This window comes from Heterodontus francisci, chromosome 34, assembly GCF_036365525.1.
Source record: "Heterodontus francisci isolate sHetFra1 chromosome 34, sHetFra1.hap1, whole genome shotgun sequence".
NCBI lineage: Eukaryota > Metazoa > Chordata > Chondrichthyes > Heterodontiformes > Heterodontidae > Heterodontus > Heterodontus francisci.
Genome location: NC_090404.1, coordinates 47,656,168 through 47,682,694, shown reverse-complemented (window position 1 = coordinate 47,682,694; position 26,527 = coordinate 47,656,168). Strand labels below are relative to the sequence as shown.

The 26,527-nt window shown below is 46.9% G+C and overlaps 1 protein-coding gene across 1 annotated transcript in view; it reads left to right on the top strand.

The window, feature by feature from the left end:
• The window catches only part of LOC137349438 (zinc finger protein 271-like), an 87,168-nt gene extending 79,667 nt beyond the window's left edge, over nt 1–7,501 (top strand). Inside the window, exon 5 of the mRNA XM_068014970.1 lies at nt 4,829–7,501. Within this exon, the coding sequence (XP_067871071.1) occupies nt 4,829–5,692 (864 nt within the window). The 3' untranslated portion in view covers nt 5,693–7,501. The remainder of the gene's footprint in view (nt 1–4,828) is intronic.
• The last annotated feature ends 19,026 nt before the right edge of the window (nt 7,502–26,527 follow it).

Genomic DNA, 26,527 nt, shown 5'->3' with positions numbered 1-26,527 from the left:
AACTGACCTCTGGGACGCTAAGACACCAATTAATAAAACTTGTAGCAACAGACGTCTGAGACATTGAGACAACCTCGACAAAATTTAAAGAAACTGGTGATCTGCGGACATAAGGCATTGATCAATAAATATAAAGAAACTGACCTCTGAGACACCGAACAATAAAACTTAAAGAAACTGACCACTGAGACACTGATCAATAAATTTAAAGAAACTGACCACTGAGATACTGAGACACCAAACAATAAAACTTAAAGAAACTGACCACTGAGACACCAATCAATAAAACTGAAAGAAACTGATCCCTGAGACACTGAGACACAGATCAATAAAACTTACAGAATCTGACCACTGAGATCCTGATCAGTGAAACTTAAAAAAAAACTGACCTCTGAGACCCTGATCAATGCAACCTAAAGAAACTGATCTCTGAGACCCTGATCAATGCAACCTAAAGAAACTGACCTCTGAGACCCTGATCAATGCAACCTAAAGAAACTGACTTCTGAGACCCTGATCAATGCAACCTAAAGAAACACCTCTGAGACCCTGATCTATGGAACCTAAAGAAACTGACCTCTGAGACACCTGATCAATGCAACCTAAAGCAACTGACCTCTGAGACACTGATCAATAAAACTTACAGAATCTGACCACTGAGACACTGATCAGTGAAACTTAAAAAAAACTTACCTCTGAGACCCTGATCAATGGAACCTGAAGAAACTGACCTCTGAGACACTGATCAATAAAACTTAAAGAAACTGACCTCCGAAACACCAATCAATAAAACTTACAGAATCTGACCACTGAGACACTGATCAGTGAAACTTACCTCTGAGACCCTGATCAATGCAACCTAATGAAACTGACCTCTGAGACCCTGATCAATGCAACCTAATGAAACTGACCTCTGAGACCCTGATCAATGCAACCTATAGAAACTGACATCTGAGACACTGATCAATGGAACCTAATGAAACTGACCTCTGAGACCCTGATCAATGCAACCTAAAGAAACTGACCTCTGAGACACTGATCAATAAAAATTAAATGAACTGACCTCTGAGACACTGAGACACCAATCAATAAAACTTACAGAATCTGACCACTGAGACACTGATCAGTGAAACATAAAAAAATACTTACCTCTGAGACCCTGATCAATGGAACCTAAAGAAACTGACCTCTGAGACCCTGATCAATGCAACCTAAAGAAACTGACCTCTGAGACACTGATCAATAAAACTTAAATGAACTGACCACTGAGACACCAATCAATAAAACTTACAGAATCTGACCACTGAGACACTGATCAGTGAAACTTAAAAAAATACTTACCTCTGAGACCCTGATCAATGGAACCTAAAGAAACTGATCTCTGAGACCCTGATCAATGGAACCTAAAGAAACTGACTGCTGAGACCCTGATCAATGGAACCCAAAGAAACTGATCTCTGAGACTCTGATCAATGGAACCTAAAGAAACTGACCTCTGAGACACTGATCAATGAAACCTAAAGAAACTGACTTCTGAGGCATTGAATCATACATCATTAAAACCCAAAGAAACTGATCTCTGAGGCACTGAGCCACCAATCAAAAACAATTGTAGAAACTGACCTCTGAGACACTGAGATCGATCTACAAAACTTAAAGATTCTGACCTCTGAGACATTGATCAACAAAACCTAAAGAAAGTGAACCAGGGACACTGAGACATCTCTGAATAAATGTTAAGGAAACTGACCTCTGAGGCACGGATCAATAAAACTTAAAGAAACTGACCTCTGAGACACTGAAACATCGATTAATAAACCTGAAAGAAGCTGACCTCTGAGACACTGAAACATCGATCAATGAAATTTAAGAAACTGACCTCTGAGGCACTGAGACACAGATCAATAAAATTGAAAGAAACTGAACTCTGAGGCCCTGAGGCATTGATCAATAAAACTTAAAGAAACTGACCTCTGAGGCTCTGACACATCGAATAATTAACCTGAAAGAAACTTACATCTGAGATACTGAGTCATCGATCAATGAAAGTGAAAGAAACTGACCTCTGGGAAGCTAAGACGCCAATTAATAAAACCTGTAGCAACAGACATCTGAGACATTGAGACAACCTCGACAAAACTTAAAGAAACTGGTGATCTGCGGACATAAGGCATTGATCAATAAATATAAAGAAACTGACCTCTGAGACACTGATCAATAAATTTAAAGGAACTGACCACTGAGACACCGAACAATAAAACTTAAAGAAACTGACCTCTGAGACACTGATCAATAAATTTAAAGAAACTGACCTCTGAGACACTGATCAATAAATTTAAAGAAACTGACCTCTGAGATACTGAGACACCAATCAATAAAACTGAAAGAAACTGACCTCTGAGACATTGTGACACTGATCAATAAAACATAAAGAAACTGATCCCTGAGACACAGATCAATAAAGCTTACAGAATCTGACCACTGAGACCCTGATCAGTGAAACTTAAAAAAAAACTGACCCCTGAGACCCTGATCCATGGAACCTAAAGAAACCGACTGCTGAGACCCTGATCAATGCAACCTAAAGAAACTGACTTCTGAGACCCTGTTCAATGCAACCTAAAGAAACTGACCTCTGAGACACTGATCAATAAAACTTAAAGAAACTGACCTCTGAGACACCAATCAATAAAACTTACAGAATCTGACCACTGAGACACTGATCAGTGAAACCTAAAAAAAAAACTTACCTCTGAGACCCTGATCAATGGAACCTAAAGAAACTGACCTCTGAGACATTGAATCATACATCATTAAAACCTAAAGAAACTGATCTCTGAGACACTGAGCCACCAATCAAAAACAATTGTAGAAACTGACCTCTGAGACACTGAGATCGATCTACAAAACTTAAAGATTCTGACCTCTGAGACATTGATCAACAAAACCTAAAGAAAGTGAACCAGGGACACTGAGACATCTCTGAATAAATGTTAAGGAAACTGACCTCTGAGACACGGATCAATAAAACTTGAAGAAACTGACCTCTGAGGCACTGAAACATCGAATAATAAACCTGAAAGAAGCTGACCTCTGAGACACTGAAACATCGATCAATGAAATTTAAGAAACTGACCTCTGAGGCACTGAGACACCGATGAATAAATCTGAATGAAACGGACCTCTGAGATACTGTGTCACTGATCAATAAAAGTGAAAGCAACTGACCTCTGGATGCTCAGACACTGAACAATAAAACCTATGGCAACAGACTTCTGAGACATTGAGACAGCCCTGAATAAAACTTAAAATAAACGGAAATAAAAGCAAAATACTGCGGATGCTGGAAATCTGAAATAAAAACAAGAAATGCTGGAATCACTCAGCCGGTCTGGCAGCATCTGTGGAAAGAGAAGCAGAGTTAACGTTTCGGGTCAGTGACCGTTCATCGGAACAAATGATGAAGGGTCACTGACCCGAAACGTTAACTCTGCTTCTCTTTCCACAGATGCTGCCAGACCTGCTGAGTGATTCCAACATTTCTTGTTTTTATTTAAAATAAACGGACCTTTGAGGCATTGAGGCGGTGATCAATAAAACTGAAAGAAACTGACCTCTGACACACTGAGACACGGATCAAGAAAACTTAAATTAATTGACCTCTGCGACACTGGGACATTGACCAATAAATTTAAAGAAACTGACCTCTGAGACACTGAGACACCGATCAATAAAACTGAAAGAAACTGACCTCTGAAACATTGAGTCACTGATCAATAAAACTTTAAAAAAACCTGACCTCTGAGACACTGAGATACCGATCAGTAAAACTTAAAGAAACTGATCTCTGAGATACTGAGACATTGATCAATAAACCTGAAAGAAACTGACCTCTGAGACACTGATCTATAAAATTATTCCTACATTTCCACGCTTTGTATCATCTGCAAACTTTGAATTTATCCGCTGTGCACCTTTCTTTTTCTTTTGGGCCTCCTTATCTCGAGAGACAATGGATACGCGCCTGGAGGTGGTCAGTGGTTTGTGAAGCAGCGCCTGGAGTGGCTATAAAGGCCAATTCTGGAGTGACAGGCTCTTCCACAGGTGCTGCAGAGAAATTTGTTTGTTGGGGCTGTTGCACAGTTGGCTCTCCCCTTGCGCCTCTGTCTTTTTTCCTGCCAACTACTAAGTCTCTTCGACTCGCCACAATTTAGCCCTGTCTTTGTCTTTGTGCACCATGTACAGGTTATTAATATTGATGAAAATGAGCTAATAAAGGGCAACAAAACAGTCCATCCAGAGTGAAAAAGAAGCATTCCTCCCCACTATCTGCTTGTTGTCGTTTAGCCAATATTGTATCCACACTTCCACTGTCCCTTTAATTCCATGACCTTTAAATTTCCTATCAAATCTGTTGTGGTACTTTATGTAATGCCTTTTGAAAGTCCATATATATAATATCAACTGCACTACCATCAGCAACATGCTCTGTTATTTTATTGAAACACTCGATCAAGTTTTTCACAAACAATTTACCTTTAGCAAATCTGTGTTGGCTTTCATATTGGCTGCCATGCTTCCTGCATTACAACAATGACCAAACTTCAAAATTACTTCATTGGTTGTAAAGCAATTAGGATGTCCTAAGTTCATGAAGGATGCTGTATAAATTTGTCTTTCATTTCACAGGGTATTAGAAGGGAAGGATTTTCAGACGGGGAACTCAAACCAAACAACACGTCAGGATCTGACTGAGTCACTAGATTCATCAGGACCTGGATATCATCGGCCTTTGAAACGCACCAATCGCAGCGGCGAGAAACCATACCTGTGCTCATTGTGTGACTGTGCTTTCAGTCGCTCATCCAACCTGGCCATACACATGCGCAGTCACACAGGAGAGCAACCATACAAATGTGGGGACTGTGGCAAGGGATTCAATTACCCATCAGAGCTGGAAACCCATCGGCGCAGTCACACTGGGGAGAGGCTCTTTAGCTGCCCTGTGTGTGGGAAGAGATTCACTCGCTCCTCCCATCTGCTAACACACCGGCCTGTCCACACTGGGGAGAGGCCATTCACCTGCTCCGTGTGTGGGAAGGGATTCACTCAGTCCTCCCACCTCTTGACGCACCAGCACATTCACACTGGGGAGAGGCCATTTCGCTGTTCTGTGTGCGGGAAGGGATTCACCCAGATGTCGAACCAGCTGCGACACCAGCGGGTTCATGCTGGGGAAAGGCCATTCATCTGCACCCTGTGTGGGAAGGGATTCACTCAGTCATCCACTTTGCTGAGGCACCAGCGCACTCACACTGGGGAAAGGCCCTTCACTTGCTCCGTGTGTGGGAAGGGATTTACTCGGTCCTCCCACTTATTGACACACCAACGAGTTCACACTGAAGAGAGGGCGATTAGATATTCAGCATCTCGTGCTATTTCTGGGGGGATCTTGGGGTCTGCAAGCACTGGAAGTGAACCTGTCTCTGGGAGTGCTGGGGCAAACTCTGGTGTCTGGGACGAATGGGAGAGGAGTCCTGCCATCTGGGAACATTGGGGAGGAAGTGTCTTGGGATCTGAGAGGCCTGTGGGTGATTCTGGGCTCAGGACTCACTGGGAGGGGGACCGCTGGATCTGGGAGCACTGGGGATGGCCTCAGGATGCAGGAGCACTGGGAGGACACCCTCGCTGATTGTGTGGATAGGAAATAAAGGAGGCTGAGAGAGGGACTGTGTGGGCTGGAAGTGCAGGAGCTCGATGCAGCTAGGATTGAGCAGTATTATGGATAATGGCCAGGAGAATGAGCCTGAACTACAATCAGTGACACTGAGAGCACTCAATGCTCATCCCATTGATAAAATTTTACCCAGCTTTCCGATTCACTCCCCCTCCACACTATCCAATTTATTCCTGGACCCTACTGTCTGATTCACTCCCCCCTCCACAGTATCCAATTCACTCCCCTCTCCACGCTGTCCCTTTCACTCCCCTTCTCCCCAGTCCCATTCAATACCCCTCTCCTCATCCCATTCACTCCCACTCCCCATCCTATTCACTCACCTCCCCATCCCATTCAGAGACCCCACCCCATCACATTTATTACCCCCTCCCCATCCCATTCATCCCACTCCACCGTCCCATTCACTGCATCTCCCATGTCCCATATACAGTCACCCCTGCCCATCCCATTTACACCCCATCCTCGAGCCATTCACCCCTTTCTGCTGTCCCATTCACCATTCACCCCACCAGTGTATTGTACACAGGCAACTCTCCCCCCACCCCCAGACAGTAACACCTGCTGCAATTCCCTGCTGTAACTCATGCAGCAGTTTATTAGTGTGTTTCCCACCTCAACACTTTTTAATATAAATTTCCATGGACAAACAAAGATTACCTCATGAAATGCTCAAAGTTTCATCTGTTTACACCCCAAACAGCAGAAAGATGCACAAGTTATATCACAGAAAGCGGTCCCTTTGGCCCATGCAGTCCAAGCCAGGATTTACCCCAACATTTTATATGGTCACAGGATGTGACCATCTCTGGATAGACCTGCATTTGTTGCCCATCCCTAATTGCCCTTGAGAAGGTGGTGGTGAGCCAGTTTCTTCAACCACTGCAGTGCATGTGGTGTACGTACATCCACAGTGCTGTTAGGAAGGGAGTTCTAGGATTTTGACACAGTGGCAGTGAAAGAAGAGTGATATAGTTCCAAGTCAGGTTAGTGTGCAGCTGGGAGGGGAACTTGCAGGTACTGGTGCTCCCATGCGTCTGCAGGCCTTGTCCTTCTAGGTGGTAGAGTTTGCAGGTTGGGGCGGTACTGTCGAGTACATCTTGAAGATGGCACATGCTGCTTCTCAGCACCATTCTAAATCTCTTTAATGTTACATCTATTACTATTTTCCTGAACTAGTTGAAAACCATCTATTCCTATTTCCCCAGTGCCACTTTTACACAATTTTCAACACCTCTATGACAGTGCCCTGTTCGAATACATAAAACTCCAATTTTCAAGATTGTCTTGGTACCTTCATCTAACATAAAACATCCTGCAACAGACTGATTTGATAGCCTCAAAAGCCTGCCTGTCACATGGAGCCCATTACTGAAGACAGTATTCTAAACATTGTAATTTAATAGCAGAAGCAACATAGGGTGCTGCCCTTAATGTCCTGGGAAACTGCACATCAAAAATTTAAAATGCCTTTGAAGTGCAACAAAATGGTTCACAGTCATTCCCTGATGATTAATACTTTGAACCAAATTGGCAGCCAGGTTGTCAGCAGCAGCCAGTCAGTAATAATTACATTCATTTTCCTGTTTGATTTAAAAATTACTTGGAAAAAGGTCAAACATTTCACACTTGCTCCAAAGCACAACTATGGCTCACCATTTGAAATTTTAACAATGCAATCACAGGTGCTGAGAATCATGGCTGTTTACTGGGACATAACTGACAGTTCATATTTTAAATGTGAAAATTAACCAAAATAAAGATCTGAGTATTCAATCCTCAAGTTGTGTTTAACTATTTTGTTCAAGAGAAAAAAAATGCAGAAACGCTCAGGGGGGACTAAAGCAAAAAAAACTGGATTGCTGCTAGAGGTGAGAGGCAGAGACAGGCGTTGCAGGAAGAATACACAACGGCTTTCAGGCAGTGCATAAAAGAGCACCCAACAACTTGCTGCCTAAAAAATAGGTCACTGCCATGTACCACTGGTTCGAGTGTCAATCACCTTATCTTGGTGATGAAGGTAGATGGACAAAAAGGTTAAAGAGACAGCCTTTTGAATTCCAAATTGCTTTGCACTGCCCCATGCAGACTCTCATCCACAACACGTACACGGTCAGCCACCCGTTTTATCAAAACTATCAACAGCAAACAAATTCCACAAATCTGCCTAGAAGAAAAGTGTCCGCCTCCTAGCTGACACAACATCTCTGAAGCCCAAAGGTGGCTGGCAATCTCTGGCAAATTGTAGCAGCTGGCTCATGTGCTTCCTCGTTAGTATAGTGGAGAGTATCACCGCCTATCACGCGGGCAACTGGGATTCAATTCCCCGACCGGGAAGCATGAGTGTTGCCGAGGGCAGTAAGGGTAAATTTTTTGAATTCCAAATCGCTTTGCACTGCCGCATGGAGACTCTCATCCACAACACGTGCACGGCCCGCCACCCGTTTTATCAAAACTATCAACAGCAAACATGTTCCACACATCCGCCTATCACAGTCAACGCACAACATCCGCTCTTTACCCATCAGACTGGCCACTTATTCTTCTTTGCATTCACAAAGCGGCTCATTCAAAATGCACTAAACACATTTTCCTTGGCACATTTCATTGCTTCATTAAACCGCGACGCTTTCCACAACCAACGTGCTTTATAACCCACGAGGCAACACATTTCACGACATCTTTCACGCGGCAGCAACACCATTGCCTTCATAGTCTGACAGCAAAATGACCCTCTAGCAGCCACACACCACCACCTGTTCAAGGCAGATAGACAATCTGAGGAGGAAGGTCACACACCTTGTACGCCATCAAACTTCAGCAAGGGCCACATGGACGGAAAGAAGTGAAAGGTGGCAAAGGTTAATAACCTCGAATGGCTCAGTAACAAGCGCAACGAGACAAGGTGCTCAGAGGCACTGAAGAAAGTGTTGGGAATGCTACATGCCCAATACACATAGCCTGTGCGATCCCTTTGCAAGAGCTACTCAACGTATTCGAGTGATCAGCCCTCGGCCCTGATTTTTTTTTAATTCCCTTGCAGCATCCTGCCATTCTCTCTTGAATGTTAACATTCAATCTGAAAGCACACGACTTTCAGTCAGCTCACACAACAACATGCTGCCTAAACTAATCCTGTTTGCCTTGTACGTCTGCTTCGAATGCGAATCACCTTATCTTCTTGTCCTCTGGTTAACCCTTCCCTCCTGCCACAAAAAAGCTTGCTCGCTCAAAACCGTCCTTGTTTGGAACACCAAGATCAAACCTTCTGTGAGCACGATAGAACAACGCCCATCTTGCACTTTTGCATCCCGTGTACCTGACGTCATCCACGGCGAGCCCATGGAGCCAATCCTTCTCGATACCCACACGAAGGATTTCTTTCTAAAGTGTGGTGTCGGGAAAGGGGAAAAGAATAATGCAGCGTGGGCCAAAACATTGAACTCCAAATATTTTGCATATCGTGCTTGCTTCTGTTGCAAAGCCAGGAAAAGAGAGAAAAACAAACAAGTAAAGAAAAAAACAAACAAGCAAAAAAAAAATCATATGCGTTTCCTGCTTCTCTGTAGTGGCCAATGATGTGCAATATCATGCCCGCAAAAGTGCGAATCCGCCGTCCAGATCTCTGCAGCTGTCACAGGACTGAACTGGATGAAAGTGTTGAATGTATGCCATCACAGAGAGGAGGCAAATCACTGTGCGATGTAACATCAATGATGTGGGATGAGGGATAAAATTGAATTGATTGAGTCAAGTGCTTTAACGGTGGTACTGCGTCGGCTGACTGGCTCCAAAGTAGATGCCGAAATGGTGATGGAAACGTGCCCCTCTCCAAGCTGACACAACATCTCTGAAGCCTGGCTGGCAATCTCAGGCAAACTGCAGGAAGCGGCACTATGTGCTTCCTCGTTAGTATAGTGGTGAGTAGCTGTCGAGTGAGGTGCAATGACCTCTCCCACCGACAAAGGCAACCCGTGGCGCCCAGTTTCTACGCCAATTTATCTGGACTTATAACCCGTAACTGCTGCCTTCCGTGTTGTTTCAGTCGCTGTGAGGCAACTATGGAGTGACCTCTCCATGGCGCATGCCTGGGCAAATTTATGGAGGTTGAGAGTTGCCCAGTCGTCAAAACCCCCCTCTCGGCCTTTCTGGTGGGGTCCAAAGGAGTGCAGGACACGACGTTTGGCACCAGTATGGCTGCAGGAACTGCCGGAAACATGCCAAAGGTGACACATGACCGCCTACGGGGTTCCGCTCCGGATTTTCTGTTAGGGTTTACTCCCTTAGCCTTGGTCTCTCCCGAGACGCCCACAAGGCAGTGGGGTTGTTGGGGCCCCTACACAGGTGTAGGATGGTGCCGGTGGGAGGAGGGGATGCAAGGGGGAGGGGTAGAGGGAGGGGGTGGGGGGGGGGTGCAGGGGAAGGGGGTGCGGGGTGAAGATGGTGCGAGGGGGGGGCGGGCTGGGACGGGGTTGTGAGGGGGTGAGCTGAGAGGGTGGAGCAGGGAAGGGGACGGGGGTGGGGGGGTGGAAGGGGGGTAAAGGGGGGGAGGGGGGGTGGAATCTGGTGCAGGTAATAAGCCATTTCCTCAGTGCCCACCATCGACGTCCGCAAAGCTCATCCACGTCCTTCGGGAGGTGAAGCATCATTTGGCAGACTTAGAGGTGATTACATTTGCTAAGGGTTTTTTTTTTTCCAGTGGTTTAAATAAAGGCATGCAGCATTGCCGACAGTGCGCTGCAGATGCTCTCCGAGCCATCTCCCACGGGCCTCAAACCGGGCAGCCCCCGGTCAATAAGGTTCTGTCCCGCCACAGTCTGCCTGCTTCAATGGGTGCTTGGAGCTCAGGGTCATTGCCCGAAAGGTGGACTGATACACCGCACCAAACAACATGAAAAATGGAAAGAAGGTACCAGCCCTTCGCTTTGCAAGCTGGAACGTCAGAACTATGTGTCCTGGCCTGTCGGAAGACCTTACACAAATCAACGATTCTCGGAAGACCGCCATCATTAACAACGAGCTCAGTAGACTCAATGTGGACATTGCAGCACTTCAGGAGACTCGCCTCCCCGCGAGTGGCTCTCTAGCAGAGCAAGACTACACCTTCTTCTGGCAGGGCAGGGATCCTGAAGAACCAAGACAGCATGGAGTGGGCTTCGCCATCAGAAACTCCTTGCTCAGCATGATAGAGCCTCCCTCAAATGGCTCGGAACGCATACTGTCCATCCGACTGCTCACCACCTCTGGTCCAGTACACCTACTCAGCATCTATGCTCCAACACTCTGTTCCGCACCTGAAGCTAAAGACCAGTTCTATGAACAACTCCATAACATCATTAGCAGCATCCCCAACACCGAACACCTATTCCTGCTGGGGGACTTTAATGCCAGGGTTGGGGCCGACCATGACTCATGGCCCTCCTGCCTTGGGCGCTATGGCGTTGGAAGGATGAATGAGAACGGGCAGAGACTGCTTGAGTTGTGTACCTATCATAACCTCTGCATCACCAACTCGTTCTTTCACACTAAACCCTGTCACCAGGTTTCATGGAGGCACCCAAGAGCACGTCGTTGGCACCAGCTAGACCTCATTGTCACAAGGCGAGCCGCCTTAAACAGTGTTCAAATCACACGCAGCTTCCACAGTGCGGACTGCGACACCGACCACTCCCTGGTGTGCAGCAAGGTTAGACTCAGACCAAAGAAGTTGCATCATTCCAAGCAGAAGGGCCACCCGCGCATCAACACGAGCAGAATTTCTCACCCACAGCTGTTACAAAAATTTCTAAATTCACTTGTAACAGCCCTTCAAAACACTCCCACAGGGGATGCTGAGACCAAGTGGGCCCACATCAGAGACGCCATCTATGAGTCAGCTTTGACCACCTACGGCAAAAGTGCGAAGAGAAATGCAGACTGGTTTCAATCTCATAATGAAGAGCTGGAACCTGTCATAGCCGCTAAGCGCATTGCACTTTTGAACTACAAGAAAGCCCCCAGCGATTTAACATCCGCAGCACTTAAAGCAGCCAGAAGTACTGCACAAAGAACAGCTAGGCATTGCGCAAACGACTACTGGCAACACCTATGCAGTCATATTCAGCTGGCCTCAGACACCGGAAACATCAGAGGAATGTATGATGGCATGAAGAGAGCTCTTGGGCCAACCATCAAGAAGATCACCCCCCTCAAATCTAAATCGGGGGACATAATCACTGACCAACGCAAACAGATGGACCGCTGGGTTGAGCACTACCTAGAACTGTACTCCAGGGAGAATGCTGTCACTGAGACTGCCCTCAATGCAGCCCAGCCTCTACCAGTCATGGATGAGCTGGACATACAGCCAACCAAATCGGAACTCAGTGATGCCATTGATTCCCTAGCCAGCGGAAAAGCCCCTGGGAAGGACAGCATTACCCCTGAAATAATCAAGAGTGCCAAGCCTGCTATACTCTCAGCACTACATGAACTGCTATGCCTGTGCTGGGACGAGGGAGCAGTACCCCAGGACATGCGCGATGCCAACATCATCACCCTCTATAAAAACAAAGGTGACCGCGGTGACTGCAACAACTACCGTGGAATCTCCCTGCTCAGCATAGTGGGGAAAGTCTTTGCTCGAGTCGCTCTGAACAGGCTCCAGAAGCTGGCCGAGCGCGTCTACCCTGAGGCACAGTGTGGCTTTCGTGCAGAGAGATCGACTATTGACATGCTGTTCTCCCTTCGTCAGATACAGGAGAAATGCCGTGAACAACAGATGCCCCTCTACATTGCTTTCATTGATCTCACCAAAGCCTTTGACCTCGTCAGCAGACGTGGTCTCTTCAGACTACTAGAAAAGATCGGATGTCCACCAAAGCTACTAAGTATCATCACCTCATTCCATGACAATATGAAAGGCACAATTCAACATGGTGGCTCCTCATCAGAGCCCTTTCCTATCCTGAGTGGTGTGAAACAGGGCTGTGTTCTCGCACCCACACTTTTTGGGATTTTCTTCTCCCTGCTGCTTTCACATGCGTTCAAATCCTCTGAAGAAGGAATTTTCCTCCACACAAGATCAGGGGGCAGGTTGTTCAACCTTGCCCGTCTAAGAGCGAAGTCCAAAGTACGGAAAGTCCTCATCAGAGAACTCCTCTTTGCTGACGATGCTGCTTTAACATCTCACACTGAAGAATGCCTGCAGAGTCTCATCGACAGGTTTGCGTCTGCCTGCAATGAATTTGGCCTAACCATCAGCCTCAAGAAAACAAACATCATGGGGCAGGATGTCAGAAATGCTCCATCCATCAATATTGGCGACCACGCTCTGGAAGTGGTTCAAGAGTTCACCTACCTAGGCTCAACTATCACCAGTAACCTGTCTATAGATGCAGAAATCAACAAGCGCATGGGTAAGGCTTCCACTGCTATGTTCAGACTGGCCAAGAGAGTGTGGGAAAATGGCGCACTGACACGGAACACAAAAGTCCGAGTGTATCAGGCCTGTGTCCTCAGTACCTTGCTCTACGGCAGCGAGGCCTGGACAACGTATGCCAGCCAAGAGCGACGTCTCAATTCATTCCATCTTCGCTGCCTTCGGAGAATACTTGGCATCAGGTGGCAGGACTATATCTCCAACACAGAAGTCCTTGAAGCGGCCAACATCCCCAGCTTATACACACTACTGAGTCAGCGGCGCTTGAGATGGCTTGGCCATGTGAGCCGCATGGAAGATGGCAGGATCCCCAAAGACACATTGTACAGCGAGCTCGCCACTGGTATCAGACCCACCGGCCGTCCATGTCTCCGTTATAAAGACGTCTGCAAACGCGACATGAAATCGTGTGACATTGATCACAAGTCGTGGGAGTCAGTTGCCAGCATTCGCCAGAGCTGGCGGGCAGCCATAAAGACAGGGCTAAATTGTGGCGAGTCGAAGAGACTTAGTAGTTGGCAGGAAAAAAGACAGAGGCGCAAGGGGAGAGCCAACTGTGCAACAGCCCCAACAAACAAATTTCTCTGCAGCACCTGTGGAAGAGCCTGTCACTCCAGAATTGGCCTTTATAGCCACTCCAGGCGCTGCTTCACAAACCACTGACCACCTCCAGGCGCGTATCCATTGTCTCTCGAGATAAGGAGGCCCAAAAGAAAAGAATAGTGGTGAGTATCCCCGCCTGTCACGCGGGCGACCGGGGTTCAATTTCCCGATGGGGAGGCGCGAGCATTGCTGAGGCCATCCGAAACAGATAGGGGAAATTTTTGAATTCCAAATCGCTTTGCACTGCCGCATGGAGACTCTCATCCACAACACGTACGCGGCCTGCCACACGTTTTATCAAATCTATCAACAGCAAACATGTTCCACACATCCGCCTATCACAATCACCGCACAACATCTGCTCTTTACTCATCAGACTGGCCACTTTCTCTTCTTTGCATTCACAAAGCGGCTCATTCAAAGTGCACGAAACACATTTTCCTTGGCACATTTCATTGCTTCATTGAACCGCGACGCTTTCTACAACCAACATGCTTTATAAGCCACGACGCAACACATTTCACTACATCTTTCACGCGGCAGCAAAACCATTGCATTCATAGTCTGACAGCAAAATGACCCTCGAGGAGCCACGCACCACCACCTGTTCAAGGCAGATAGACAATCTGAGGAGGAAGGTCACACACCTTGTACGCCATCAAACTTCAGCAAGGGCCACATGGACGGAAAGAAGTGAAAGGTGGCAAAGGTTAATAACCTCGAATGGCTCAGCAACAAGCGCAACGAGACAAGGTGCTCAGAGGCACTGAAGAAAGTGTTGGGAATGCTACATACCCAATACACATAGCCTGTGCGATCCCTTTGCAAGAGCTACTCAACGTATTCGAGTGATCAGCCCTCGGCCCTGATTTTTTTAAAAATTCCCTTGCAGCATCCTGCCATTCTCTCTTGAGGTTAACCTTTGCCACCTTTCACTTCTTTCCGTCCATGTGGCCCTTGCTGACGTTTGATGGCGTACAAGGTGTGTGTCCTTCCTTTTCTGATTGTCTATCTGCCTTGAACAGGTGGTGGTGTGTGGCTGCTAGAGGGTCATTTTGCTGTCAGACTATGAATGCAATGGTGTTGCTGCCGCGTGAAAGATGCAGTGTAATGTGTTGCGTCGTGGCTTATAAAGCATGTTGGTTGCAGAAAGCGTCGCTGTTTAATGAAGCAATGAAATGTGCCAAGGAAAATGTGTTTGGTGCACTTTGAATGAGCCGCTTTGTGAATGCAAAGAAGAGAAAGTGGCGAGTCTGATGAGTAATGAGCGGATGTTGTGCGGTAATTGTGATAGGCGGATGTGTGGAACATGTTTGCTGTTGATAGTTTTGATAAAACGGGTGGCGGGCCGCGTACGTGTTGTGGATGAGAGTCTCCATGCGGCAGTGCAAAGCAATTTGGAATTCAGAAAGTTCACCCTTATTGTTTTCGGGTGGCCTCAGCAATGCTCACGCCTCCTCGTCAGGGAATTAAACCCCGGTCTCCCGCGTGACAGGTGTGGATACTCACCACTATACTAACGAGGAAGCACATGGAGCCGCTCCCTCCAGTTTTCCAGAGATTGCCAGCCACCTTTGGGCTTCATAGATGTTGTGTCAGCTTGGAGGGGGGCACGTTTCCATCACCATTTAGGCTTCTACTTTGGAGCCAGGCAGCCGACGCAGTACCACCGCTAAAGCTCTTGACTCAATCAATTCAATTTTATCCCTCATCCCACATCATTGATGTTACATCGCACAGTGATTTGCCTCCTCTCTGTGATGGCATACATTCAACACTTTCATCCAGTTCAGTCCTGTGACAGCTGCAGAGATCTGGACGGCGGATTTGCACTTTTGCGGGCATGATATGGCACATCATCGGCCACTACAGGCAAGCAGGAAACGCATATGATTTTTTTTGCTTGTTTGTTTGTTTGTTTCTTTCTTGCTTTCTTTACTTGTTTGTTTTTCTCTCTTTTCCTGGCTTTGCAACAGAAGCAAGCACGATATGCAAAATACTTGGAGTTCAATGTTTTGGCCCACGCTGCATTATTCTTTTCCCCTTTCCCGACACCACACTTTAGAAAGAAATCCTTTGTGTGGGTATCGAGAAGGATTGGCACCATGGGCTCGCCGTGGATGACTTCAGGAACACGGTGTGCAAAAGTGCAAGATGGGCGTTGTTCTATCGTGCTCACAGAAGTTTTGATCTTGGTGTTCCAAACAAGGACTGTTTTGAGCGAGCAAGCTTTTTTGTGGCAGGAGGGAAGGGTTAACCAGAGGACAAGAAGATAAGGTGATTCGCATTCGAAGCAGACGTACAAGGAAAGAAGGATTAGTTTAGGCAGCATGTTGTTGTGTGAGCTGACTGAAAGTCGTGTGCTTTCAGATTGAATGTTAACATTCAAGAGAGAATGGCAGGATGCTGCAAGGGAATTTAAAAAAAATCAGGGCCGAGGGCTGATCACTCGAATACGTTGAGTAGCTCTTGCAAAGGGATCGCACAGGCTATGTGTATTGGGCATGTAGCATTCCCAACACTTTCTTCAGTGCCTCTGAGCACCTTGTCTCGTTGCGCTTGTTACTGAGCCATTCGAGGTTATTAACCTTGGCCACCTTTCACTTCTTTCCGTCCAGGTGGACCTTGCTGAAGTTTGATGGCGTACAAGGAGTGTGACCTTCCTCCTCAGATTGTCTATCTGCCTTGAACAGGTGGTGGTGTGTGGCTGCTAGAGGGTTATTTTGCTGTCCGACTATGAACACAATGGTGTTGCTGCCGCGTGAAAGATGTAGTGAAATGTGTTGCGTCGTGGCTTATAAAGCATGTTGGTTGCAGAAAGCGTCGCGGTTTAATGAAGCAATGAAATGTGCCAAGGAAAATGTGTTTAGTGCATTTTGAATGAGCCGCTTTGTGAATGCAAAGAGGAGAAAGTGGCCAGTCTGATGAGTAAAGAGCGGATGTTGTGCGGTGATTGTGACAGGCGGATGTGTGGAACATGTTTGCTGTTGATAGTTTTGATAAAACGGGTGGCGGGCCGCGTACGTGTTGTGGATGAGAGTCTCCATGCGGCAGTGCAAAGCGATTTGGAATTCAAAAAAATTTCACTTCCCGCTCTCGGGTGGCCTCAGCAACGCTCACACCTCCCCGTCGGGGTATTGAACCCCGGTCTCCCGCGTGACAGGCAGGGACACTCACCACTATACTAACGAGGAAGCACACAGAGCCGCTCCACGCAGTTTGCCAGAGATTGCCAGCCACCTTTGTGCTTCATGGATGTTGTGTCAGCTTGGAGGGGGGCACGTTTCCATCACCATTTAGGCTTCTACTTTGGAGCCAGGCAGCCGACGCAGTACCACCGCTAAAGCTCTTGACTCAATCAATTCAATTTTATCCCTCATCCCACATCATTGATGTTACATCGCACAGTGATTTGCCACCTCTCTGTGATGGCATACATTCAACACTTTCATCCAGTTCAGTCCTGTGACAGCTGCAGAGATCTGGACGGCGGATTCGCACTTTTGCGGGCTTGATATTGCACATCATCGGCCACTACAGGCAAGCAGGAAACGCATATGATTTTTTTTTGCTTGTTTGTTTGTTTGTTTCTTTCTTTCTTTACTTGTTTGTTTTTCTCTCTTTTCCTGGCTTTGCAACAGAAGCAAGCACGATATGCAAAATATTTGGAGTTCAATGTTTTGGCACACGCTGCATTATTCTTTTCCCCTTTCCCGACACCACACTTTAGAAAGAAATCCTTCGTGTGGGTATCGAGAAGGATTGGCACCATGGGCTCGCTGTGGATGACTTCAGGTACACGGTGTGCAAAAGTGCAAGATGGGCGTTGTTCTATCGTGCTCACAGAAGTTTTGATCTTGGTGTTCCAAACAAGGACTGTTTTGAGCGAGCAAGCTTTTTTGTGGCAGGAGGGAAGGGTTAACCAGAGGACAAGAAGATAAGGTGATTCGCATTCGAAGCAGACGTACAAGGAAAGAAGGATTAGTTTAGGCAGCATGTTGTTGTGTGAGCTGACTGAAAGTCGTGTGCTTTCAGATTGAATGTGAACATTCAAGAGAGAATGGCAGGATGCTGCAAGGGAATTAAAAAAAAAATCAGGGCCGAGGGCTGTCACTCGAATACGTTGAGTAGCTCTTGCAAAGGGATCGCACAGGCTATGTGTATTGGGCATGTAGCATTCCCAACACTTTCTTCAGTGCCTCTGAGCACCTTGTCTCGTTGCGCTTGTTACTGAGCTATTCGAGGTTATTAACCTTTGCCACCTTTCACTTCTTTCCGTCCAGGTGGCCCTAGCTGAAGTTTGATGGCGTACAAGGTGTGTGACCTTCCTCCTCAGATTGTCTATCTGCCTTGAACAGGTGGTGGTGTGTGGCTGCTAGAGGGTCATTTTGCTGTCAGACTATGAACGCAATGGTGTTGCTGCCGCATGAAAGATGTAGTGAAATGTGTTGCATCGTGGCTTATAAAGCATGTTGGTTGCAGAAAGCATCACGGTTTAATGAAGCAATGAAATGTGCCAAGGAAAATGTGTTTAGTGCATTTTGAATGAGCCGCTTTGTGAATGCAAAGAAGAGAAAGTGGCCAGTCTGATGAGTAAAGAGCGGATGTTGTGCGGTGATTGTGATAGGCGGATGTGTGGAACATGTTTGCTGTTGATAGTTTTGATAAAACGGGTGGTGGACCGCGTACGTGTTGTGGATGAGAGTCTCCATGCGGCAGTGCAAAGCGATTTGTAATTCAAAAAGTTTTCTCTTCCCGCTCGCGGGTGGCCTCAGCAACGATCACGCCTCCCCGTCGGGGGATTGAACCCCGGTCTCCCGCGTGACAGGCGGGGATATTCACCTCTATACTAACGAATAAGCACATGGCGCCGCTCCCTCCAGTTTTCCAGAGATTGCCAGCCACCTTTGGGCTTCATAGATGTTGTGTCAGCTTGGAGGGGGGCACGTTTCCATCACCATTTCGGCTTCTACTTTGGAGCCAGGCAGCCGACGCAGTACCACCGCTAAATCTCTTGACTCAATCAATTCAATTTTATCCCTCATCCCACATCATTGATGTTACATCGCACAGTGATTTGCCTCCTCTCTGTGATGGCATACATTCAACACTTTCATCCAGTTCAGTCCTGTGACAGCTGCAGAGATCTGGACGGCGGATTCGCACTTTTGCGGGCTTGATATTGCACATCATCGGCCACTACAGGCAAGCAGGAAACGCATATGATTTTTTTTGCTTGTTTGTTTGTTTGTTTCTTTCTTTCTTTACTTGTTCGTTTTTCTCTCTTTTCCTGGCTTTGCAACAGAAGCAAGCACGATATGCAAAATATTTGGAGTTCAATATTTTGGCCCACGCTGCATTATTCTTTTCCCCTTTCCCGACACAACACTTTAGAAAGAAATCCTTCGTGTGGGTATCGAGAAGGATTGGCACCATGGGCTCCCCGTGGATGACTTCAGGAACACGGTGTGCAAAAGTGCAAGATGGGCGTTGTTCTATCGTGCTCACAGAAGTTTTGATCTTGGTGTTCCAAACAAGGACTGTTTTGAGCGAGCAAGCTTTTTTGTGGCAGGAGGGAAGGGTTAACCAGAGGACAAGAAGATAAGGTGATTCACATTCGAAGCAGACGTACAAGGCAAGAAGCATTAGTTTAGGCAGCATGTTGTTGTGTGAGCTGACTGAAAGTCGTGTGCTTTCAGATTGAATGTTAACATTCAAGAGAGAATGGCAGGATGCTGCAAGGGAATTAAAAAAAAAATCAGGGCCGAGGGCTGATCACTCGAATACGTTGAGAAGCTCTTGCAAAGGGATCGCACAGGCTATGTGTATTGGGCATGTAGCATTCCCAACACTTTCTTCAGTGCCTCTGAGCACCTTGTCTCGTTGCGCTTGTTACTGAGCCATTTGAGGTTATTAACCTTTGCCACCTTTCACTTCTTTCCGTCCAGGTGGCCCTTGCTGAAGTTTGATGGCGTACAAGGTGTGTGACTTTCTTCCTCAGATTGTCTATCTGCCTTGAACAGGTGGTGGTGTGTGGCTGCTAGAGGGTTATTTTGCAGTCAGACTATGAATGCAATGGTGTTGCTGCCGCGTGAAAGATGTAGTGAAATGTGTTGCGTCGTGGCTTATAAAGCATGTTGGTTGCAGAAAGCGTCGCGGTTTAATGAAGCAATGAAATGTGCCAAGGAAAATGTGTTTAGTGCATTTTGAATGAGCCGCTTTGTGAATGCAAAGAAGAGAAAGTGGCCAGTCTGATGAGTAAAGAGCGGATGTTGTGCGGTGATTGTGATAGGCGGATGTGTGGAACATGTTTGCTGTTGATAGTTTTGATAAAACGGGTGGCGGGCCGCGTACGTGTTGTGGATGAGAGTCTCCATGCGGCAGTGCAAAGCGATTTGGAATTCAAAAAGTTTTCTCTTCCTGCTCTCTGGTGGCCTCAGTAAAGCTCACGCTTCCCCGTCAGGGAATTGAACCCCGGTCTCCCGCGTGACAGGCGGGAATACGCACCACTATACTAGCGAGGAAGCACACGGAGACGTTTTCTACAGTTTGCCAGAGATTGCCAGCCACCTTTGGGCTTCATAGATGTTGTGTCAGCTTGGAGGGGGCACGTTTCCATCACCATTTCGGCTTCTACTTTGGAGCCAGGCAGCCGACGCAGTACCACCGCTAAAGCTCTTGACTCAATCAATTCAATTTTATCCCTCATCCCACATCATTGATGTTACATCGCACAGTGATTTGCCTCCTCTCTGTGATGGCATACATTCAACACTTTCATCCAGTTCAGTCCTGTGACAGCTGCAGAGATCTGGACGGCGGATTCGCACTTTTGCGGGCTTGATATTGCACATCATCGGCCACTACAGGCAAGCAGGAAACGCATATGATTTTTTTTTTGCTTGTTTGCTTGTTTGTTTCTTTCTTTCTTTACTTGTTTGTTTTTCTCTCTTTTCCTGGCTTTGCAACAGAAGCAAGCACGATATGCAAAATACTTGGAGTTCAATGTTTTGGCCCACGCTGCATTATTCTTTTCCCATTTCCCGACACCACACTTTAGAAAGAAATCATTCGTGTGGGTATCGAGAAGGATTGGCACCATGGGCTCGCCGTGGATGACTTCAGGTACACGGTGTGCAAAAGTGCAAGATGGGCGTTGTTCTCTCGTGCTCACAGAAGTTTTGATCTTGGTGTTCCAAACAAGGACTGTTTTGAGCGAGAAAGCTTTTTTGTGGCAGGAGGGAAGGGTTAACCAGAGGACAAGAAGATAAGGTGATTCGCATTCGAAGCAGACGTACAAGGCAAGAAGCATTAGTTTAGGCAGCATGTTGTTGTGTGAGCTGACTGAAAGTCGTGTGCTTTCAGATTGAATGTTAACATTCAAGAGAGAATGGCAGGATGCTGCAAGGGAATTAAAAAAAATCAGGGCCGAGGGCTGATCACTCGAATACGTTGAGTAGCTCTTGCAAAGGGATCGCACAGGCTATGTGTATTGGGCATGTAGCATTCCCAACACTTTCTTCAGTGCCTCTGAGCACCTTGTCTCGTTGCGCTTGTTACTGAGCCATTCGAGGTTATTAACCTTTGCCACCTTTCACTTCTTTCCGTCCAGGTGGCCCTTGCTGAAGTTTGATGGCATACAAGGTGTGTGACCTTCTTCCTCAGATTGTCTATCTGCCTTGAACAGGTGGTGGTGTGTGGCTGCTAGAGGGTTATTTTGCTGTCAGACTATGAACGCAATGGTGTTGCTGCCGCGTGAAAGATGTAGTGAAATGTGTTGCGTCGTGGCTTATAAAGCATGTTGGTTGCAGAAAGCGTCGCGGTTTAATGAAGCAATGAAATGTGCCAAGGAAAATGTGTTTAGTGCATTTTGAATGAGCCGCTTTGTGAATGCAAAGAAGAGAAAGTGGCCAGTCTGATGAGTAAAGAGCGGATGTTGTGCGGTGATTGTGATAGGCGGATGTGTGGAACATGTTTGCTGTTGATAGTTTTGATAAAACGGGTGGCGGGCCGCGTACGTGTTGTGGATGAGAGTCTCCATGCGGCAGTGCAAAGCGATTTGGAATTCAAAACAATTTCACTTCCCGCTCTCGGGTGGCCTCAGCAACGCTCACACCTCCCCGTCGGGGTATTGAACCCCGGTCTCCCGCGTGACAGGCAGGGACACCCACCACTGTACTAACGAGGAAGCACACGGAGCCGCTCCACGCAGTTTGCCAGAGATTGCCAGCCACCTTTGGGCTTCATAGATGTTGTGTCAGCTTGGAGGGGGCACGTTTCCATCACCATTTCGGCTTCTACTTTGGAGCCAGGCAGCCGACGCAGTACCACCGCTAAAGCTCTTGACTCAATCAATTCAATTTTATCCCTCATCCCACATCATTGATGTTACATCGCACAGTGATTTGCCTCCTCTCTGTGATGGCATACATTCAACACTTTCATCCAGTTCAGTCCTGTGACAGCTGCAGAGATCTGGACGGCGGATTTGCACTTTTGCGGGCTTGATATTGCACATCATCGGCCACTACAGGCAAGCAGGAAACGCATATGATTTTTTTTTTGCTTGTTTGCTTGTTTGTTTCTTTCTTTCTTTACTTGTTTGTTTTTCTCTCTTTTCCTGGCTTTGCAACAGAAGCAAGCACGATATGCAAAATACTTGGAGTTCAATGTTTTGGCCCACGCTGCATTATTCTTTTCCCCTTTCCCGACACCACACTTTAGAAAGAAATCCTTCGTGTGCGTATCGAGAAGGATTGGCACCATGGGCTCGCCGTGGATGACTTCAGGTACACGGTGTGCAAAAGTGCAAGATGGGCGTTGTTCTCTCGTGCTCACAGAAGTTTTGATCTTGGTGTTCCAAACAAGGACTGTTTTGAGCGAGAAAGCTTTTTTGTGGCAGGAGGGAAGGGTTAACCAGAGGACAAGAAGATAAGGTGATTCGCATTCGAAGCAGACGTACAAGGAAAGAAGGATTAGTTTAGGCAGCATGTTGTTGTGTGAGCTGACTGAAAGTCGTGTGCTTTCAGATTGAATGTTAACATTCAAGAGAGAATGGCAGGATGCTGCAAGGGAATTAAAAAAAAAATCAGGGCCGAGGGCTGATCACTCGAATACGTTGAGTAGCTCTTGCAAAGGGATCGCACAGGCTATGTGTATTGGGCATGTAGCATTCCCAACACTTTCTTCAGTGCCTCTGAGCACCTTGTCTCGTTGCGCTTGTTACTGAGCCATTCGAGGTTATTAACCTTTGCCACCTTTCACTTCTTTCCGTCCAGGTGGCCCTTGCTGAAGTTTGATGGCGTACAAGGTGTGTGACTTTCTTCCTCAGATTGTCTATCTGCCTTGAACAGGTGGTGGTGTGTGGCTGCTAGAGGGTTATTTTGCAGTCAGACTATGAATGCAATGGTGTTGCTGCCGCGTGAAAGATGTAGTGAAATGTGTTGCGTCGTGGCTTATAAAGCATGTTGGTTGCAGAAAGCGTCGCGGTTTAATGAAGCAATGAAATGTGCCAAGGAAAATGTGTTTAGTGCATTTTGAATGAGCCGCTTTGTGAATGCAAAGAAGAGAAAGTGGCCAGTCTGATGAGTAAAGAGCGGATGTTGTGCGGTGATTGTGATAGGCGGATGTGTGGAACATGTTTGCTGTTGATAGTTTTGATAAAACGGGTGGCGGGCCGCGTACGTGTTGTGGATGAGAGTCTCCATGCGGCAGTGCAAAGCGATTTGGAATTCAAAAAGTTTTCTCTTCCTTCTCTCTGGTGGCCTCAGTAAAGCTCACGCTTCCCCGTCAGGGAATTGAACCCCGGTCTCCCGCGTGACAGGCGGGAATACGCACCACTATACTAGCGAGGAAGCACACGGAGACGCTTTCTACAGTTTGCCCGAGATTGCCAGCCACCTTTGGGCTTCATAGATGTTGTGTCAGCTTGGAGGGGGCACGTTTCCATCACCATTTCGGCTTCTACTTTGGAGCCAGGCAGCCGACGCAGTACCACCGCTAAAGCTCTTGACTCAATCAATTCAATTTTATCCCTCATCCCACATCATTGATGTTACATCGCACAGTGATTTGCCTCCTCTCTGTGATGGCATACATTCAACACTTTCATCCAGTTCAGTCCTGTGACAGCTGCAGAGATCTGGACGGCGGATTCGCACTTTTGCGGGCTTGATATTGCACATCATCGGCCACTACAGGCAAGCAGGAAACGCATATGATTTTTTTTTTGCTTGTTTGCTTGTTTGTTTCTTTCTTTCTTTACTTGTTTGTTTTTCTCTCTTTTCCTGGCTTTGCAACAGAAGCAAGCACGATATGCAAAATACTTGGAGTTCAATGTTTTGGCCCACGCTGCATTATTCTTTTCCCATTTCCCGACACCACACTTTAGAAAGAAATCATTCGTGTGGGTATCGAGAAGGATTGGCACCATGGGCTCGCCGTGGATGACTTCAGGTACACGGTGTGCAAAAGTGCAAGATGGGCGTTGTTCTCTCGTGCTCACAGAAGTTTTGATCTTGGTGTTCCAAACAAGGACTGTTTTGAGCGAGAAAGCTTTTTTGTGGCAGGAGGGAAGGGTTAACCAGAGGACAAGAAGATAAGGTGATTCGCATTCGAAGCAGACGTACAAGGCAAGAAGCATTAGTTTAGGCAGCATGTTGTTGTGTGAGCTGACTGAAAGTCGTGTGCTTTCAGATTGAATGTTAACATTCAAGAGAGAATGGCAGGATGCTGCAAGGGAATTAAAAAAAATCAGGGCCGAGGGCTGATCACTCGAATACGTTGAGTAGCTCTTGCAAAGGGATCGCACAGGCTATGTGTATTGGGCATGTAGCATTCCCAACACTTTCTTCAGTGCCTCTGAGCACCTTGTCTCGTTGCGCTTGTTACTGAGCCATTCGAGGTTATTAACCTTTGCCACCTTTCACTTCTTTCCGTCCAGGTGGCCCTTGCTGAAGTTTGATGGCGTACAAGGTGTGTGACCTTCTTCCTCAGATTGTCTATCTGCCTTGAACAGGTGGTGGTGTGTGGCTGCTAGAGGGTTATTTTGCTGTCAGACTATGAACGCAATGGTGTTGCTGCCGCGTGAAAGATGTAGTGAAATGTGTTGCGTCGTGGCTTATAAAGCATGTTGGTTGCAGAAAGCGTCGCGGTTTAATGAAGCAATGAAATGTGCCAAGGAAAATGTGTTTAGTGCATTTTGAATGAGCCGCTTTGTGAATGCAAAGAAGAGAAAGTGGCCAGTCTGATGAGTAAAGAGCGGATGTTGTGCGGTGATTGTGATAGGCGGATGTGTGGAACATGTTTGCTGTTGATAGTTTTGATAAAACGGGTGGCGGGCCGCGTACGTGTTGTGGATGAGAGTCTCCATGCGGCAGTGCAAAGCGATTTGGAATTCAAAAAAATTTCACTTCCCGCTCTCGGGTGGCCTCAGCAACGCTCACACCTCCCCGTCGGGGTATTGAACCCCGGTCTCCCGCGTGACAGGCAGGGACACCCACCACTGTACTAACGAGGAAGCACACGGAGCCGCTCCACGCAGTTTGCCAGAGATTGCCAGCCACCTTTGGGCTTCATAGATGTTGTGTCAGCTTGGAGGGGGCACGTTTCCATCACCATTTCGGCTTCTACTTTGGAGCCAGGCAGCCGACGCAGTACCACCGCTAAAGCTCTTGACTCAATCAATTCAATTTTATCCCTCATCCCACATCATTGATGTTACATCGCACAGTGATTTGCCTCCTCTCTGTGATGGCATACATTCAACACTTTCATCCAGTTCAGTCCTGTGACAGCTGCAGAGATCTGGACGGCGGATTTGCACTTTTGCGGGCTTGATATTGCACATCATCGGCCACTACAGGCAAGCAGGAAACGCATATGATTTTTTTTTTGCTTGTTTGCTTGTTTGTTTCTTTCTTTCTTTACTTGTTTGTTTTTCTCTCTTTTCCTGGCTTTGCAACAGAAGCAAGCACGATATGCAAAATACTTGGAGTTCAATGTTTTGGCCCACGCTGCATTATTCTTTTCCCCTTTCCCGACACCACACTTTAGAAAGAAATCCTTCGTGTGCGTATCGAGAAGGATTGGCACCATGGGCTCGCCGTGGATGACTTCAGGTACACGGTGTGCAAAAGTGCAAGATGGGCGTTGTTCTCTCGTGCTCACAGAAGTTTTGATCTTGGTGTTCCAAACAAGGACTGTTTTGAGCGAGAAAGCTTTTTTGTGGCAGGAGGGAAGGGTTAACCAGAGGACAAGAAGATAAGGTGATTCGCATTCGAAGCAGACGTACAAGGAAAGAAGGATTAGTTTAGGCAGCATGTTGTTGTGTGAGCTGACTGAAAGTCGTGTGCTTTCAGATTGAATGTTAACATTCAAGAGAGAATGGCAGGATGCTGCAAGGGAATTAAAAAAAAAATCAGGGCCGAGGGCTGATCACTCGAATACGTTGAGTAGCTCTTGCAAAGGGATCGCACAGGCTATGTGTATTGGGCATGTAGCATTCCCAACACTTTCTTCAGTGCCTCTGAGCACCTTGTCTCGTTGCGCTTGTTACTGAGCCATTCGAGGTTATTAACCTTTGCCACCTTTCACTTCTTTCCGTCCAGGTGGGCCTTGCTGAAGTTTGATGGCGTACAAGGTGTGTGACCTTCCTCCTCAGATTGTCTATCTGCCTTGAACAGGTGGTGGTGTGTGGCTGCCAGAGGGTCATTTTGCTGTCAGACTATGAACGCAATGGTGTTGCTGCCGCGTGAAAGATGTTGTGA